This window comes from Vitis riparia, chromosome 10 (assembly GCF_004353265.1).
Source record: "Vitis riparia cultivar Riparia Gloire de Montpellier isolate 1030 chromosome 10, EGFV_Vit.rip_1.0, whole genome shotgun sequence".
Classification (NCBI taxonomy): Eukaryota; Viridiplantae; Streptophyta; class Magnoliopsida; order Vitales; family Vitaceae; genus Vitis; species Vitis riparia.
The window spans coordinates 16,744,526-16,761,662 of NC_048440.1; the positions used below are offsets into that span (position 1 = coordinate 16,744,526).

The 17,137-nt window shown below is 33.9% G+C and overlaps 2 protein-coding genes and 1 non-coding gene across 3 annotated transcripts; all 3 read left to right on the top strand.

Annotated features, from left to right (window-relative positions):
• Nucleotides 1-538: 538 nt before the first annotated feature.
• TRNAG-GCC lies at nucleotides 539-609 on the top strand. The gene has a single exon. It is a non-coding gene; the product is annotated as a tRNA-Gly (tRNA).
• Nucleotides 610-5,379: 4,770 nt separating this feature from the next.
• Nucleotides 5,380-8,013, top strand: LOC117922897 (U-box domain-containing protein 7). Its single transcript, XM_034841105.1, has 2 exons — nucleotides 5,380-5,998; nucleotides 6,902-8,013. The coding sequence occupies exons 1-2, from the start codon at nucleotides 5,550-5,552 to the stop codon at nucleotides 7,746-7,748; spliced, it is 1,296 nt and encodes a 431-aa protein (XP_034696996.1). The 5' UTR covers nucleotides 5,380-5,549; the 3' UTR covers nucleotides 7,749-8,013.
• A 4,486-nt stretch (nucleotides 8,014-12,499) lies between these two features.
• On the top strand, nucleotides 12,500-13,449 carry LOC117923330. Its single transcript, XM_034841582.1, has 2 exons — nucleotides 12,500-13,194; nucleotides 13,287-13,449. The coding sequence occupies exons 1-2, from the start codon at nucleotides 12,830-12,832 to the stop codon at nucleotides 13,372-13,374; spliced, it is 453 nt and encodes a 150-aa protein (XP_034697473.1). The 5' UTR covers nucleotides 12,500-12,829; the 3' UTR covers nucleotides 13,375-13,449.
• The last annotated feature ends 3,688 nt before the right edge of the window (nucleotides 13,450-17,137 follow it).

Here is a 17,137-nt window from a genome sequence, read left to right on the forward strand (position 1 = left end):
TTTTATTTTTATGTTTTTAAGAATAAAAGGAATGAGAAATGTTATTAACCTATTTTTTATATTTTAAAATATTTTATTTTTAATTATTATTTATATTAATATAATTATTTTTTAAAACATTTTTTATATAAAAAAAGGTGAAAATAATTAAAATATATTTTCTGAAAATTATTGTCTAGTCTGGAAATAGACTAAAATCTCTTTTGATGATCATTGTGCATGGGCGGTGGAGGCTTTCTTTCCCATAAGCTATGCACTGAGTCCCCCCATGGGCCGCATTGCTAGTTTTATCCAGGGCCCAATAGCCACATGTGTGTCATTTTGGTAACTTTTGAGAAATCTCATGTAGATTTGTGCAAAGATTTGTAGAATTCAGAAATGCAAAAGAATCCAAATTTAGTTTCAAACCAAAAATTGATCAAAGGAATCAAGCTGGTGGTTAAACTCCATTTAGTCGAAGCTAATCCGAACTGAATTCTGGTGTGCAACTCTTAAATTTAAGCTTTTTATAAAATATTTGCAAACTCATGGCATGTCCGCACCAGTGGTCTAGTGGTAGAATAGTACCCTGCCACGGTACAGACCCGGGTTCGATTCCCGGCTGGTGCAACCTTTAATTTTTGGTCCAAGTTGTGCATTACAAACTTGGGTTTTTTTAGCTTTTTTTTTTAAAAAAAGCTTTCCCAATACATGGAGAGCAACAAATTCCGACTCTTTTCAATGAATCCCCTGTTGTCATATCTCATATAAGAAAAGCCAAAATGGGTCATCGGTCAAAACAATGGCAACATGGAGCTCAAGAAGCATTCAGAACAATGATAATTTGCCCTGCTAAATCCAAATATACTGCAAAAACTTAGATGAAGTATCATCATGTCATCTCCTTTTGTGATCCTGCATGTGCTGCTCTATTGCCACTCAAATCATTTACCGCAACTTGGCAATGGGTGGTTTCCTCCCTCCCATCACCATATTTCTCTCTTCACGTGCTTGGTTGGTTTAAGATTTCAAAAATAGTTTCAAATGCAAATGCATGATAACGACTAGAAATTGGTGATTTTTCTTAACATATTTTCAATCCAAATTTATAAAGAAAAAGTTGACGGTATAATACTCCATATTCATCTCAATAAATATTCTAAGGAAAAGGCCGACACGTAGGAAAATGTATAATTAGGTAGGGAAGGAGGACGAAAAGGAAACGAAAAATTTTCCCATTTTTGAGTAGATGGTATGCGGATGGTTGTCTAGATTAAAACAAACATCGGATTCAAGTGCCTGGTGGAGATGGAACGACAATCCAAATGTCGTAATAAAACCGAAAACAAAAAGGGATACGAAATTTGAAATTTTCTAGTGGATGAAATTCAACGCAGAGAAATTAAAACCTTGGTCTGGTGGGAGCTAGTCAGGGGCCAAAATCTGACCTATCATTTCAACTAACGTTAGGCATAAGTTGGCAGCCTAAAAAAGCTGCCTACATTCTACTATTCAACCCCTGTACGATCTCCTTTTTCTTTGATAATGGAAAAGTTGCAGATTTCCTAACAAAAAAAATCTGATCAAGCCGATCTCAATGATGTCAAAATCAAGCAGGTTACATTGACATTTTTCAGTGTCTAAACAGAAGCTGTACATCTTGGGGCTTCAACTTGCCCTGAAGAACGTGTTGGGGTTGGGGGGCCTCAGGTGAAGCTTCCAGCTTTGGGGTCACAAATAGGATAAGAGCAGAGGAGTCAAGAGTCGTACCACTATCAAGTGGCCTTTTCACTTTTTAGCCTCCATCCAGTTACTTTCCTTCTTGTATGGCATACCCACATGGCATTCCAATGAAGGAAGAGCGTGCACTCACTCACCCTCGCTTTGGTGCAATATGGGGTTTTGATTTTTGGCGTCTCTGGTCTGAAAACCCATCATAATGGAGCAGTGGGGGCATTGGGGCATTCATTTTTGCAAGACTACTTCCACCTCTCATACGCTTCTTCATTAGTGGAATCCCCATTTTGAGCCCCGACCTTTCTCTCTTTTTTGGGGTCCTTTTTTCGAAATAAAAATCACTTATCATTATCCCACGTGTTTTGGGAGATCAGTAAGTGGAGTTATAAGCTTACCAAGTGTCAATACTCGGATTCTGCGACTTGCCACATGACTCTAGTGGCCGTGCTGAGACTTGAGAGTCTTGAAAAAGATCATGTAAGGCCCCTAGACCTAGATTGTGAGAGAGAGAGAGAGAGCATAAACAATTTTTTTCTGAAGTCCATGCAGCCGGCTGCTTGTCTTGTCCAATTATTGACAAATAAAAAGGAAGAATTCTTTTTGAAAAGGTGACATACGTGTACATGGGAAAGTCCTTGACAGAATACGGATTGAAACTGGAAGCTTCAGCCCTGGGCACTCAGACAGCACATGGTTAAAGCTATTCATTTGGTCAAATATGCATCAAAGTTTCTTACCCCTTCGTTGCATTCTTTCATCCTTCCTTGTCACCTTTCCCATGAGTAATTAAGTATCATTTGGCCTTCCTCCTTGGGTCAATTTTACAAGTTACTCCTTTATTCAAATTTACTGTTCACCTCTGATTCTTGGATGACTAAGGGAATTTGATTATTAGAATAATTTAATTGGAGTCACGAAATCCTTCGAGATCCTACCAAGTGGGCTCGCCCTCACGAGGGTTCATTGAATACCTTTACGCATACCTTTACCATATGTAAGCTTTACGTACCTTTAGATAAGGGCAAAATTTGCCCATATCTTTAAGAAGATTTTATGTTAAAAGTTTCCATTAAAAATGGGTACTTACATGAAAAATATGTGAATTTTAGACATGAATTAAATATAAGTTATTAGAATAGGGTGGATGCTCAAGTTAGTTTGACCCAATTCAATTCAACCAAATAAGAGATAAAGGGGAGAAGTTTTTGGGGATGAGACTTTTTATTTTATTTTTTTCCTGAAAAAAGAAAGACATAAAGATTTTTGTAAAAAAAAATATGAAAAACTTTTATGTTGTGAAATGGAATAAATTTTTTATTTTACTATGATTCTATTTACGATTTGAAACGAAAAATTAAATAGTAAAACAATTAATTCATTTATGACATAAGTTTTATTGGATATTATTTGAGACATACAACTTTTTCCTTTTAAACAAAGAGACTACTAAATATGTTGATATAATTCATTAATTAAATACTAAATTAAGATATAAAGTGGTAGCAAGCAGAATGCTTGTCTGATTATCATATAAATTTGAAAACACTGGCCGAAATCAACGTACTTCAAAGGGTTGGAGCAAGTGGGGATTGGATTCAATGAAGATAGGGAATTTGAAAGACCACTCAAATATCAACAGATGGCAAATGAAAGAGGTAAAAAGATGAATGCCTGATCATGTGGGTGTGGTACACCTCATACAAGCACCATATGCTTTCGTTTTTTGGGTTTATTCAACCACAAGCTATATGCTTAATTCTGGTAACTGTTTTACACGTGGTACAAATGGATGCTGATGGCTTACATGTACGGCGATATTGTAGACTTGTAGTGGATTATGACGTGGATGTGCCATGTAAGCAACTCCCATCCCCTCTTTATGCAATCCCACCCAAATTTTGGACAAAAAGAGAGGCCAATTTGGGTTGTTGTTGGTGCCTTGGTGGGAAAGTGCTGCACTAGCTACGAATGTCATCCCAATCCCAATATATGTTACTCTTCTAAAGTTTTAAAACTACAATTTGATATTATTAATTGTCTAATAAGAGAATTAAGCCGGAATATTTGTTAAATATAGGTTATATAAATTCGATAAAACCTCTATACTTATCTGACATCATCGATATTATTTTTTAAAAATTATGATCGTGACTTAAACTTCAAATTATTTTAAACGGGCATAAATCAATCATGTGATAATTGGAGCACATTATAATATTTTCTTACAAATTTTAGGAGTTTATATAGGTTTCAAAATTAAAAAAGAAATTATAAAATTTAAAAGAATAAAAATATTTTTATTTTTATTATATGAATTACAAATTAACCATGTAGGATTTGACATTATGGAGTAGATCTATTTACAAAATAAAAGAGGGTTTTCTAAAGCTTGTGTCACGTGCCATAAATGCTGCCCATGGTGAATAAATGAATTAAGGTTTAGAAAAATAATCTGTGAAGGAAGATAGTGGTGTATGCTTAAATGGAAACAATGAATGAAGCTTCATGGGGCGTCAGGTTTTGATGCATCCGAGAAACTTGTCCAATTGAAATCAGATTGGTAGGTACTCCTCCAATGTCTGTCTTTTTCAATTTCCCTAACTTTATCATAACTTTCATTGAAAAATAATTATACCCTTTTATTCAGAATCTGATTTCAATTGCAGGAGTTTAAGTTTGAAACTAATTTTAAAAAGGATTAAAAACATTTTTTTTATAAAAAAATGTTAGGTGTTTGAGAAATTTTTGAAAATCATTTTAAAATCTTCTAAAAAATAACTTTTTTTATTATTATTATTAATAGTATATTCTAAAAATATTATTTAAATATTTTTAATTTATATTGAAATATCAAATGATGTTTTTAAAAAACATTTATGGTGAGAGTACTACTAACAAAAAGATTGATATTCTTTGTATAAAATAAATCAATATGATACCAATTAGGCTTCATATTAATAATTAAGTAGAATTGAAAGGAGGAAAAAAATAAAAATGTACAAAATTATATATTTCAAAATCCTTCTTTATTTAATAAAAGATAAAAATAAAAAATATATTATTTTTTTTTTGTTGATTGTGTTTTTTTTTTAGTTTTCTCTTAAAAGTAATTTGTTTTTAAATTTTAATTTTTTTTTATGATTTGTTATAATTTTTTTATTAAATAAAAAAAATCAAAATATTTGATTTTTTTAATATAAAAAATAATTAATTAATTTTTTATTTAAATTTTTTAATACTTAAAAAAATAAAATATTACAAAAATAAATAATATTATGTTTATTACGGTTAAGTATTATTTAATTTTAAATTGTATCCATTTTTAAAATTAAGTGAAAAAAACAAACAGCCCCTTCCTAAAATTTTTGAAACATCTTGGAAATAACATGGGAGAAAACTAGTGGATAAAAAAATCGAAACTTATAATTTCTATTTCTGAAAATCTAAAAAGAAAGGAAAAATTAGTGAATGAGGGAAGAGAGGCGGATGATTCTATAATTTGGTCAGGTGATTGAATGAAAGCACGATGGCACTTTTAGTAATAATTGTGGTGAAGGGGAGGCAGAGGGGGAATAGAAACCCAATAGTGGGCGATGTTAAAATTCAAGTAGCTATCACAGTTGCTAAAAATTGAATAAAAGGACACTGATTGGGCTCTGCATGTGCACCCTCTCTGCTCGCTCAGTCCTTCGCCCTCTAAGTCGTCTTCCTTCTTGTCTCGTTTCCATTCTTTTGATTCTCTCTCCTAAAAGTCAGTACCAAAACCCACTTGTATATGTACAAAATAAACCCACATCCTTTTCTCTCAATTTCTGTTATCTCTATATCTCGATATGTCTCCTCTTCAACAACCACCAACCCTCTCTGATTCTTTTTCTTCTTCTTCTTCTTCTGCGTCTGCGTCTGCTTCCTGGTTCTTTCCCTACCCTAAGCTCCGGTTCTTCACCCGCATACGCCGCTTCCTCCGCTCTAAATCTTTAGCCAAACGCTCTTCTCCCTCTGCCCGCTTCGAGGAGGAGACGGTCATTGAAGGGATGGGGGAGGAAGAGGAGTCGTTGGGGTTGCAGAGATCGGTGAAGAGGCTTCACTTTGGGAGCTGGGAGGAGAAGGAGGTTGCCGCTATGGAGATCAGGAGACTCGCCCAGGAAGATGTCAAGACCAGGAAGTCGCTGGCGGAGCTCGGCGTTGTACCGCCCTTGGTGGCGATGGTTGGTTCGCCTGTCGTCGGGCGCCGGAGGTTGGCGGTTCAGACTTTGATCGAGCTCGCTAATGGAACATACACGTGAGTTGTTTGAACCTCTCCAGTTAATCTCAATTTATTTTTATTAATCTACTGATTTTGATCGGAAAGTGGGATAAATTCACGTGAGCACCACGTGCTTACCTCCTGAATAATTCATAGAGTGATATGATTTAAATCATAGTAGATGGGTCACACATATTTTTGTTGAATTATAACTTTATAATACAATCTTTTGTAGGTGTTCTTAAGCAATCAAACCAAGGTGAACCCCATTTGAATAACAAATTTGCTGCACAAACATGTATCTAAAATTTCGAATTTGATATTAAACATAGGCATAAAAACGATAACATAAGATAGGATATTCATAATTTGGAAAAATAGAAACAAATTAATTATTGAAAAGTGGGCCAGTTGGTTGTATCAATTTGACTTTTGGGGAATAGGCACATCCAAAAACGCAGCCCACACAGTCCACCTTATAACAGACTATTTTGCAGCCCACCAAAATTGTGATGAGTTGAAAGACGACCAAATCTGATTGAACTAAAGAAAATTGGGCGACATCCACTAAGTGCGCTGACTGTCCACTAAGGTCCACAGTGGTAGGAAGAGTGGTAGCAAGTTTGGGGACGAAGTTCATTTTTTATATGTATAGATTAATTAAGAATAATCAAGTTTTGAATAGATTAATCAAGGGTCGTCCATGAGATTGTTATTGTAGTTGCTCAGATTCCATTTGATCTCTCCTAGTCAATCTTCAATATTTATGTCATATTGTTGACCTTCACTCTCCAATAATAGAGGCTCAATTTTCAAAACCCCCTTGAAATCTATGGGCAATAATAAACCCTTTCTTTATTTTCTCTTGGATTTAAAGTTTGACAAAAAAATTGTGATTCCATTATTGACTCTTTCCTCCATTGCTGTTCATTTTTCCAGGAACAAGGCCCTCATGGTGGAAGCAGGACTCCTATCAAACCTACCACAAAACACAGACACCATAGATGAGTCAACAATGCATGAATTCGCACGGCTCCTGCTGTCGATATCTTTTCTAGCCAACACCCAATTCCCTCTCAATTCAACCGAAATTCTCCCATTTCTTGTGGCCATTCTTGAGTCGGGTTCAAGCATTGAAACCAAAGAGTCATGTATATGCACTCTGTACAATCTCTCTGCCGTGTTAGACAATTCTGGGCCTTTGGTCAATGGTGGGGTGGTGCAGTCTCTTTTGAGGTTGGTATCAGTAAAGGAAGTCTCCGAGAAAGCACTAGCCACACTAGGGAACTTGGTTGTGACCATGATGGGGAAAAAGGCAGTGGAGAATAGTACATTGGTGCCTGAGAGTTTGATAGAGATCATGACATGGGAGGACAAGCCCAAGTGCCAAGAACTGTCTGCATACATACTGATGATCCTAGCTCATCAAAGCTCAGTACAACGACAAAAAATGGCTAAGGCAGGGATTGTCCCTGTGCTGCTTGAAGTGGCCTTATTGGGAAGTCCTCTAGCTCAAAAAAGAGTACTAAAACTATTACAGTGGTTCAAAGACGAGCGGCAAACAAGAATGGGGCCTCATTCCGGGCCACAGGCCGGGAGGTATGTGATGGGTTCGCCCGTGAACCAGAGGGAGACGCTTGAAGGAAAGAAACTGATGAAGACGATGGTAAAGCAAAGTCTAAATAAGAATATGGAGATGATTACACGACGGGCTAATGCTGCAACCGCTGCTTCCACGCTCAAGACCTTGGTTATCAGCACAAGTTCCAAGAGCTTGCCTTACTAGAAGGCTCATAGATCATAGCGCACACGATATTCAAACTTCCATTGGAAATTAATGCCCAGAACTGGAAGTCATGGAATGGATGGTCTGTCACCTTTCATTTTTGGAATGCATGCATTTCTTGTACAATGGATTAGTTTGTTGTACATTATGGAAAATAACTTTTTTTTTTGGTTTTCCAATATGGAAAACTATGAATTTTTTTTGGGATCAGAGAAAATGTCACATTTGAGAATCAAGCCTTGCCATTCTTTATATTGGAAGTCAACATTCATCTATTATGAATACTCTTAATATATACCAATAGAAGGAAGTGGGGATCAAGAAGAATGAACTTGTCTTGTCACGGACGGGTTGTACAAGTCCATTGTGGCCTGATATGAATGAACTTGTCATATCATAAATCATACAACAATGAAATATTACCAACTGATTGTGACTTACGTCTATCGGTTTTCACAAGTGGAGGGTCAATATCATTCTTGTTGGAGAAAAAAACAGGTTTACATCATTCTTTTTTAAGACAAACTAAGAATTTAAACGAAAATTTTCTTATACAACTGGCTAAATTTATTTCTCTATTATATAAATAATAACTAATTTAAAAATATATGATTAATTAATAAAAGAAGTTATGCCCAAAGTTACGTTATTAATTTTAACAACAAAAATTATCTTTTAAATTCTAACAAAATAAAAAAAATAGAGATATGAAGTATGCCGAAGTCCTTTTTATTTTAAAATTTTCTAGATAAAATGAAGGAATATTTTATCATTAAACTTTGCATCTCAATAGTTAAAGTGTGAAATAAACTTTATATTAATGGATGATGCATAAGCAATGAAATCAAAGTGCATACAAATATGATTAGACACGAGTAATGACATTAATGTACAAAAGAATAAAACCAAAATAAAAAATAATAATATCTAATTTGATACAAAGTAATAGGACCTGAATATATATGTGATACATATGATTAGTTGTGTTTTTAAGTATATCCCAAATGAATACTTGAATCAATGTAAATAAGAGGGGATGGACAAGATGTCAAGAACGACCTTGCCTTGTCTTGGACGGATCGTAAAAGTCATCTGGATTGGGATTAATTTGGTTTAGAAGGATTTTTATAGGAGTAGTGTAGTTTTTTTAAAAATCATATCATAAAATAATTTTAAAATTATTGTTTTATTTATTTATTTTTTAAAAAACAAGTACAATATAAAAATATATATAAAATAAAATCGTCTTTTCAAAAGAAGAGTTTATAATGAAAATCGAATTTAATACTAAAAGTAAACTTAACTTTTCAAAGTACAAGTTTCATATAAAAACGAATTTAGCAAAACAATATTAAAATAATTGATGAAAGATATCTTATTTTTTATTTATTTTTTAAACAACCACTCTTTATATATATATATATATATATATATATATATATATATATATATATATATATATATATATTAATTCCCTCGTTTAGAAGTGGCCTGTATGGGTTTAAAAAATGATGTGGATTAGGCTTGTGGTTTGGTTTAGTTTAAAAGTGGATTGCTCAATGAAAAGACATGATTGGATGTTTCTTTAGATATGGTGGACAATACTTGTTAAAACTTGTGATTAATGCATGTAAAAAAAAATAAAAAAAAATAAATTGCATTTTAATACGTATCAATAAGTATTCATCACATCTAATAATAAAAATTATAGGAAAATTAAGTAGTGGGATATTATATCAATTTGTATTCGTCATCTTTAGGTAGTAAAGCTAATGATGATCATATAACACTATCTACGGATACATGCACATAGCAAAGTATTTGTATTTCAAAATCTTTTAAAAATGTAAACTCGTCAAACATATGCTGGATTGCTACAAAAAATGAAATGAAGTGGAATCAAATCATTTCCAAACAAGCGTGATTTTAGTCTCTTGCAATTTTGTCCTTGATGCTATTTATATTTAGAGAGTACATCTAATAGTCTTTGTTATTAGCTCAAGAGTTTAACTAATCAAGTTTTGATGATTATTAAATAAAATTAAGTTAATTAATAGTTTAAATTAACCAATTAAAGTTATCAGGTTTAAATTGGAAAATCTAAAAGAAAGTTCAAGCAATTATTAAAGAAAGTCAACATCATGAAAACTTAGATTTCTTCAAGAATTGAAGTGTTCTAAGAAAATCTATAAGATGGTACTTATTGGTGTGCTTAGGTCTAAAACTTGTTCATGTACTTAAAAGCTAGTTTTCATATTTACTTTAGCTTAAAATAGTTGTTTTTATATAAATTTGGATGAATATTTGTTTTAATTCCAAATTTTCAGCCAAATTCTTTCTAAACTTATTCAAAAAGGTCTTTAAAAAAATTACACAAGTTGTTGAAAGTTTTAGGCCTTAAATTTGATCTTTTTAGACATTTTTAGGTGTAACCTATAGTTGAGGTGCAGTTGGTTGAGACTTTGCCTTTACCGATCGAGAATCGATTGAGGATTAATCAAAACTTTGATTAACCTTAAAAACCCTAATAGTCAAATAACTAGTTAATCGATTGAATTGAAACTTGATCAATTGAGGTGTTTTTATGATTTTTTTTTAGTTCTTAAGCTGAAAAATGTATAAATTGAAGAGCTCCACTACATTTATGAACAAAAGAACAATAATATTCAATAAAAAAACTTCTCTTTTCTCACGTTCAAAGCTCTTTTTACAAGCACATTGATTCCCAACTTTCAAATTTCTTGGTGCACCTTACAAATCGATCATAGTTTCTTTTGTATTGTGAGTTAAGCTTATACCTAAGATTGATAACATTAAAACCTTTATTATCTACTTATTTTGAGTGAAAAGCCGTGTCACGTAAGTGAAGTACTTGAAAGGATTGTACCATTGGAGCTCATGAATCTAATTGTAAAACTTAAAAGCTTGTGTTGGATGCTTAACTAGTGAAACCTTCGTTTGATTAAGAGATTTAGAAGAGTGAATGTAAATGGATTATTAAACCAAGTTTGCATTTTTTTCTCCTTATCCTATACTTATTTGCTATCTTATTAATTATCTCTTGACATTTTGTTTTTAGTTGATTATTTTTTGAAAATATTTTAACACTCAATTCAACCTCCCTTCTCCCTCATTAGTGATTTACGTAATTTAATTAGCCATTTTTCATATCTATTTATGTCTTGGAATTCGACCTTCCTCCTTTTAGATGATTTATGTAATTTAATTAGCCATTTTTCACATTTGTTTATGTATTGGTTTAGGATAAATTGAAAGTGATAGATGAAAAAACTATACTTGGAAACTGAAGAGGTAGTGCAAAGGCTTGAGCCTAATTCTCATTTTTTTTAAAACTTTTATTCAAGTTCATTCTAAGTTAACAAAAAAATGCAAAAGAAGATCACATGTGGCGTACGTGGAGTAGGGGTATCACATTGAAATTTACCAAATAATAAAAAGAGAACAAATTTTCAAGCATTGTTATTTTCCAAATAAGTTTAAATGATGTTTGTTTTTTAACTTAATATTGAATGTAATTTGCTTTTAAAATTTAAATATTTTGTTTTTAATTTTTAAATTTTTTATTTATTTTTAAAATGTTTTGATGGAATAAAAAAGTTAAAATATTTTGTCTTTTATTACATATTGAAAACAACTTTTTGAAATAACCAAAGCACAATCTCAACATGACTTTCACCCTATTAATATTTAATGCTTAATAAAAATAAAATAATAAAAAACAAATAACTTAATACTTAATATTATTAAGTTGTATTTAGAGTTAAATTAAATTAAGTTTTATTTAGATTTAAGTAAAAAAAACAAAATGCTATTGTACTATGTTAATACCTACAATTTTCTTCATGCCTTTGGCATGACACCTTATGGTTTTTATTAAATCCATCTCAAATTTGTTTGAAGCATGCAATTTGACTAACCATTGTGCTATTCCGTCAAAAGCATTTTCAAAAGTCATAAAAAAATTTGAGAGCTTAAAATTTTAGGCAAAATAACAAGAAAATGTTTCTATTTTTCACACCAATAATTAAAAAGAAAAAAGGTTTTTGGTATTGTAGGTGCAAACATCTACATCATCGAGTCTTTTAAAATTTGGAAAGTACTAATGAGTTAGAAGATATAAATTTTAATATAAAAAGTATATTTTCTTCTTAAATTTTGACGAATGCTCGAGTACCTTATAATATGTCTTACATGTTTAAGTTGACTTAAACACTAGTTAGGCCAAATCTCGCTCTAATATCAAATGATGCGGGGCTACTTATATACACTCTCAAAAGCTTAAGCTAATGGAGGGTAGAGGAGCCTTACATATAAAGCCCAACCAACTTTAATAATCAATCAGTGTGAGACATTCCACGATAACTAATCCCAAAGAAGTCAAATCAACTAGTATCATAAAACATTTAAATTACATACAAATTCTAGACTTGTAATACTTGGTTACTTATGGTAAATATTTATATGAGTTTTTATTTTCCAAGTGTTGTAAGTTGTGAAGACATTAAAGGGGTTTGGAATAAATAGGAGGGACAAATGATGGAAAAAGATATTTCATCTTTTAGTTCTAAATTTGTAGTCAATAGAATTTTTTTTTGAGAGTTTCTATGGCGGATTCCAAGTTTTCTTAAGTTAGACATGTTCTATCCTCAATTATTTCTTGCTTTATGCTATGTTAAACAGGGGCTACGGTTTCATAACTTTCAAACGCGTCGACGGGGCCCTGCTTGCTCTCAAGGAGCCAAGCAAAAAAATCGACGGTCGTATGACCGTTACGCAGCTCGCTGCCGCCGGAAGATGTGGGCCCTCGGGGACTGGGGCGCCGGGGGATGTTGCAATGCGGAGAATTTAAATAACCGGCATTCCCCAAGAAATGTCATCGGAGTGCCTCTTAAGGCATTTCTCAACGTATGGGGAGATCGAGGAGGGTCCTTTTGGGTTCGATAAGCATACAGGAAAATCAAAGGGGTTCGCCTTTTTTGCTTACAAGACAGAGGAAAGCGCAAAAGCAGCAGTTTTGCATCCAATAAAAAATATTGATGGGCATCAGATAGTCTGCAAGTATGCAGGCGAAGGGAAAAAAGGAAATCATGGGGGCAGCACCAAATGTTGGGGTCGGTGGAATTCAGGCCTCAATTGGGTTCCCGGGAAATGATGCTCTCCAGCCGTTAACAACGCTTGGTTCACAGTACGGCGGACCCAGAGGTCTGTCTTCCCATGGGGGTTTCCCTCAGGTTGGAGGGGGAGTGGCGGTTTTACCGCACCACCAGCACCCTTTCTCCATTGGTGGTCCGGCGTTGACACCAATTGGGAGTCGGGCGCCCCCATCACTAGGTAGTGGTGGTGCATATGTTGGTGGAACGGGAGGAGCTTATGGTGTGGGATCTCAGTACGGTGGCCCGAGATCTGGTGAGTCTTCACAGCATAGGTACGTTTTCTCTTTCTTTTCTGTCAGTATAGCTTCACGAATTTCTTGCTCTGCTAAAAACTGCTGCCAGAAGTTGCTGTTTGTCTTTTCAGGAAGCGGTTGGGTTGCTGCGATTATTGGTTTTCACGCCAAAGTTCTTTTGCATGCGACTTGTTTGTCATTTTGTTGGTTTTTGGCTGATATCTTTTCTTAAGATGCTCTTGTACTAAACTTTGGTGTTTGGTTTTGATTATTGGTGGTCTTTAATTTGGGTAATGGATTTTTGCCAGCTTGTCTTTTGCGAGCATTGCAATGGTTTTTCACCCGTCCCTTTCAAACATTACAATTCCCTTTTTACCTATCTCCCCAGACGGGCCAGACCCCACCCCCACCATTGGTTGTGCCCATGAAATATTGTTTTATTTCTCTATTTCCCTATTCTTTTTCCGGGTCATGGCGGCTTCTATTATGAATTTATGATGTAGACCTGTGGTTGCCTCTGAGGTGCTTTTGGATGATCATGTTCGAGGATTAATGTGTTTTTTTCAAGACAAAAACACACACCTATATCAGGTGTCTTTCTCCCCCCAAAGAATCAAACATGCCGACGTGGACCTTTCAAGCTCCACCCTGACTCCTTGCCACCCGGGTCAAGCCTATTAGAAATGAGTTTACTTTTTGTTTAGCATATTGTATACATAAATGCTTTGCATTAGACACTGTGATTTACTACATTTTTACAATATTGTTTGCCTTTTTTTTAGCATGAGTTTTGAATCAAGGATTTTATGCCCCAAATTCTTTGTAGCATTAGCCTTATTTCCTTCATGTACTTTTGGTATTTGCTCCATTTAGTAGTTTGTTTTAATGATGGCTGGTATTATGTTATTATTATTAATTATTTTACTGCAAATACTACTATTATTATTCCCATCATTATCATTATTGATTAGGTGAAGTACGGTATTTACATGCAATGTACAAGGGCTTATTGCATCATTAGATTGAAGGGCAAAATTATCCTTACTAGTCGTTTTAAGTACTAGTATCTTGGTTATTTTGATGAGAGATGGTTATTTTGATGAGAGATCACATATCTCTAGGAGTTAGGATTTGTAAAATTAACCTTTACAAGCCTCTCAACTCTATGTCATACCTTAACGTGCTAGTGAAGAAATGTATCACATTGGAGAAGAATCAAATGGATTCCTTTTTTGATGGGAATGAATCTCTATGGCCTATGAAAGAAAATGAAGAGAAGGAAATTTTTTTGAGAGCCTTAGTTCCCCTAGACTAATTATTAATAAATAGTGCTATTTGGGTCTTATTTAGGATTTGGGAAGGTTCTTTATTTATTTATTTATATATTTTTTAAAGGTTGTGAGGGGTGAGGGGATTTTTTCATTAAGTTTTGAGCTTTTAATTTTAAAAAGAAAGCTCCTATTTTCTTTAAATTCCGTTATTTGGAAGATCTAAAAAATAAGAGTCTTAATAACTTGTTTTGAACGAAACTCAGACTAAGGAGGGAAATTTTTGCCAAAACTTGTTTCCAAGACAAAGTTAAGCTATTGGCAATTCATAGGATAAATGCCTGCCAAAGTTTTCAAGTTTTTGGAAGTATTTTTCAGTTTCAATTGGAATCATTTTCAAAACTCATGGGCAACATGCTTTGCATAATTCTGATATATGTTCTTTAAAATGTTTTCCAAGCTTTTTGTGCCACAGTATGTAAACATTTTCACAGGTACGTTTGTTCTTTCATTAAAATTTCCACCCTATTTTTTCCTTATGCTGTCTCTTGGTTTTGCCAGGGGTTCCAATTAGGTCTCTTATTTGGGTTGCAAACATTTCTACACCTCACATTTTCCATACATTTGTGGATTCATGTTGATAGTTTTTGTTCTATCCTTGATTTTGAAAACTATGTAATAGCCTATGTTTTGGAATGTTAAGGCATCCATCATATGTATACTATAGAAGAAGAAAAGAATGAAAGGTGGGATCAATAAGCAATAGCCTGCATGCTTTCCAAAGAGAAAAAGTAGGTAAAACTGTAGAACGTGCACCTCTTTGGCAAATGAAATGTCATTCATCTTTTAATCTCATTTTCCTATGCAAAGCAATAGCCTGCTTTTAGTTGTTGTTTTGATGTCATGAATTCAGAGATTGAAAATTTTGGTTTGATTTGTATTCACTCGTGTACATTTATTGCTGCTTCTCTTCCTCTGCTCGTAAAACTTGTGGTGTTCTTTGTGATGGCTGTTACTGCAATTTACAAGTATTGGTACAGAATCTAGATTCAGTACTTTAAAGAAAAAGGAAAAAAATGTAGTACTTGTGTGATCAAATGGCTATTCTCTTGTTTCTTAAATTGCTCCACTTCCTCTGGCCTTGGCTGTTACTGCAATTTTAAGTATTAGTATAGGTTCTAGATTCAGTAAAAAATGTAGTACTTCTGCGATCAAATGGCTATTTTGTTGTTTAAAGAATAAATGCTCATCTTCCGAAGCTAGGTTTATACTTGTGCTTTGCATGCTGCTATAAATCTCTTTATGGTATACTTGCCATGGATCAATCCTGATCTATACTTGAAATAATTGTTTCTTCACATATGTGCTCACACAGATATATAGGACATTGGTGTGGGTGGGATGGGAAACCTTGGCATCAGTTGTGAGACATGTTCATTACAGGGATTTCTTCAATATTATCATACAGACCTAATAGTCTCGTTTCCTGCTCACATGCACTGCACGCGCAATCCTATGTGCCCATGATTCTGTAGTATTACTAGTAGTTTTATTGTTGTTGTTTTCATTTTGTTGTAATTATAACAAATTGCTATTGTGCTATTACCAGAATAATTTATACAAGGTGGTAGTCCAATGTATGCCAATAGAGAATGAGAAATTAAGGGCATTAGGTCCTGTCACCTATCAAAAAAAGAGAAGGAAATATATTCTAGAACATCTCTTATGAATCTTCAAAGTTTTTGAAATATTGAAAATATTGCTGCAAGAAGGGCTAAATACTAGTGGAATTTTGATCTATGACCAATCTTCTGCTTCGATATTGTTTACTTGTAATCATTGAACTAGACTTTAGGTTCATTTCTCCTCTCAATTAAACAAAATCTTAGGGGGATATGCTTGCAATGTTTTTCTTTTTTCTTTTTTCGTTTTAAAGGCTTATATTGTATACATTTAGAGGTTGTTTGATAATACCTTTTCTTTGTTGTACACCAAGAGTGCCCCAGGCAAGTGTAGGATATATAAAATGGTGCCAAACAAAAAGGGGGCACAACATGAGTACAGAGACAGTATATGGGAACACCATGAGTGCCCAAGGCTATACACTGAAACATGACCTATTAATAAAATTCAACTAGAGAGATCAAACCCTCACAGGAACTGAGAACAATCCCAGAAAGTTCTCAAGAAAAATTTCTTAGTGACTGATCTTCCTGCTTCTCTTCTCTAAAAATTCCAGTATTATGCTCTCTCTAGATGCACCAGAATTGGCAGGAGGAGGATTCTGTCCATACTTCTCTCTCTCTTTCCCACCCCAGGACTGTCCCATTCTCAAAGTAAAACTCTTAACATTTCTAGGAAGAATCTAATGGATAGCAAGCTAAAAGAAAAGATTCTTAAATAAGTGAGGATTATCACAATGATAAGAATGTGATTCCCAACTCTCTCCTTGCACTGAGAGCATCCAATTACCAAGGCAAGAAGAAAAACGGAACATGAAAAAGAATCGAGGCTGCCTGCTCCTGTCAAAAAAAAAAAAAAAAAAAAAAAAAACAAAAAATCAAGATGTCAAACCCCCAACAAATCCTAGATCAATCATTTCTGGTTGCTGGTTCAGAGCACACCTCCTTTTGGAGGTTCTGTGATTGCGCTCCCTCCAAATGCACCAAAGTATATGCCCAAGGAGAGGCAATCTCCATGCCCTTTTGCACCAC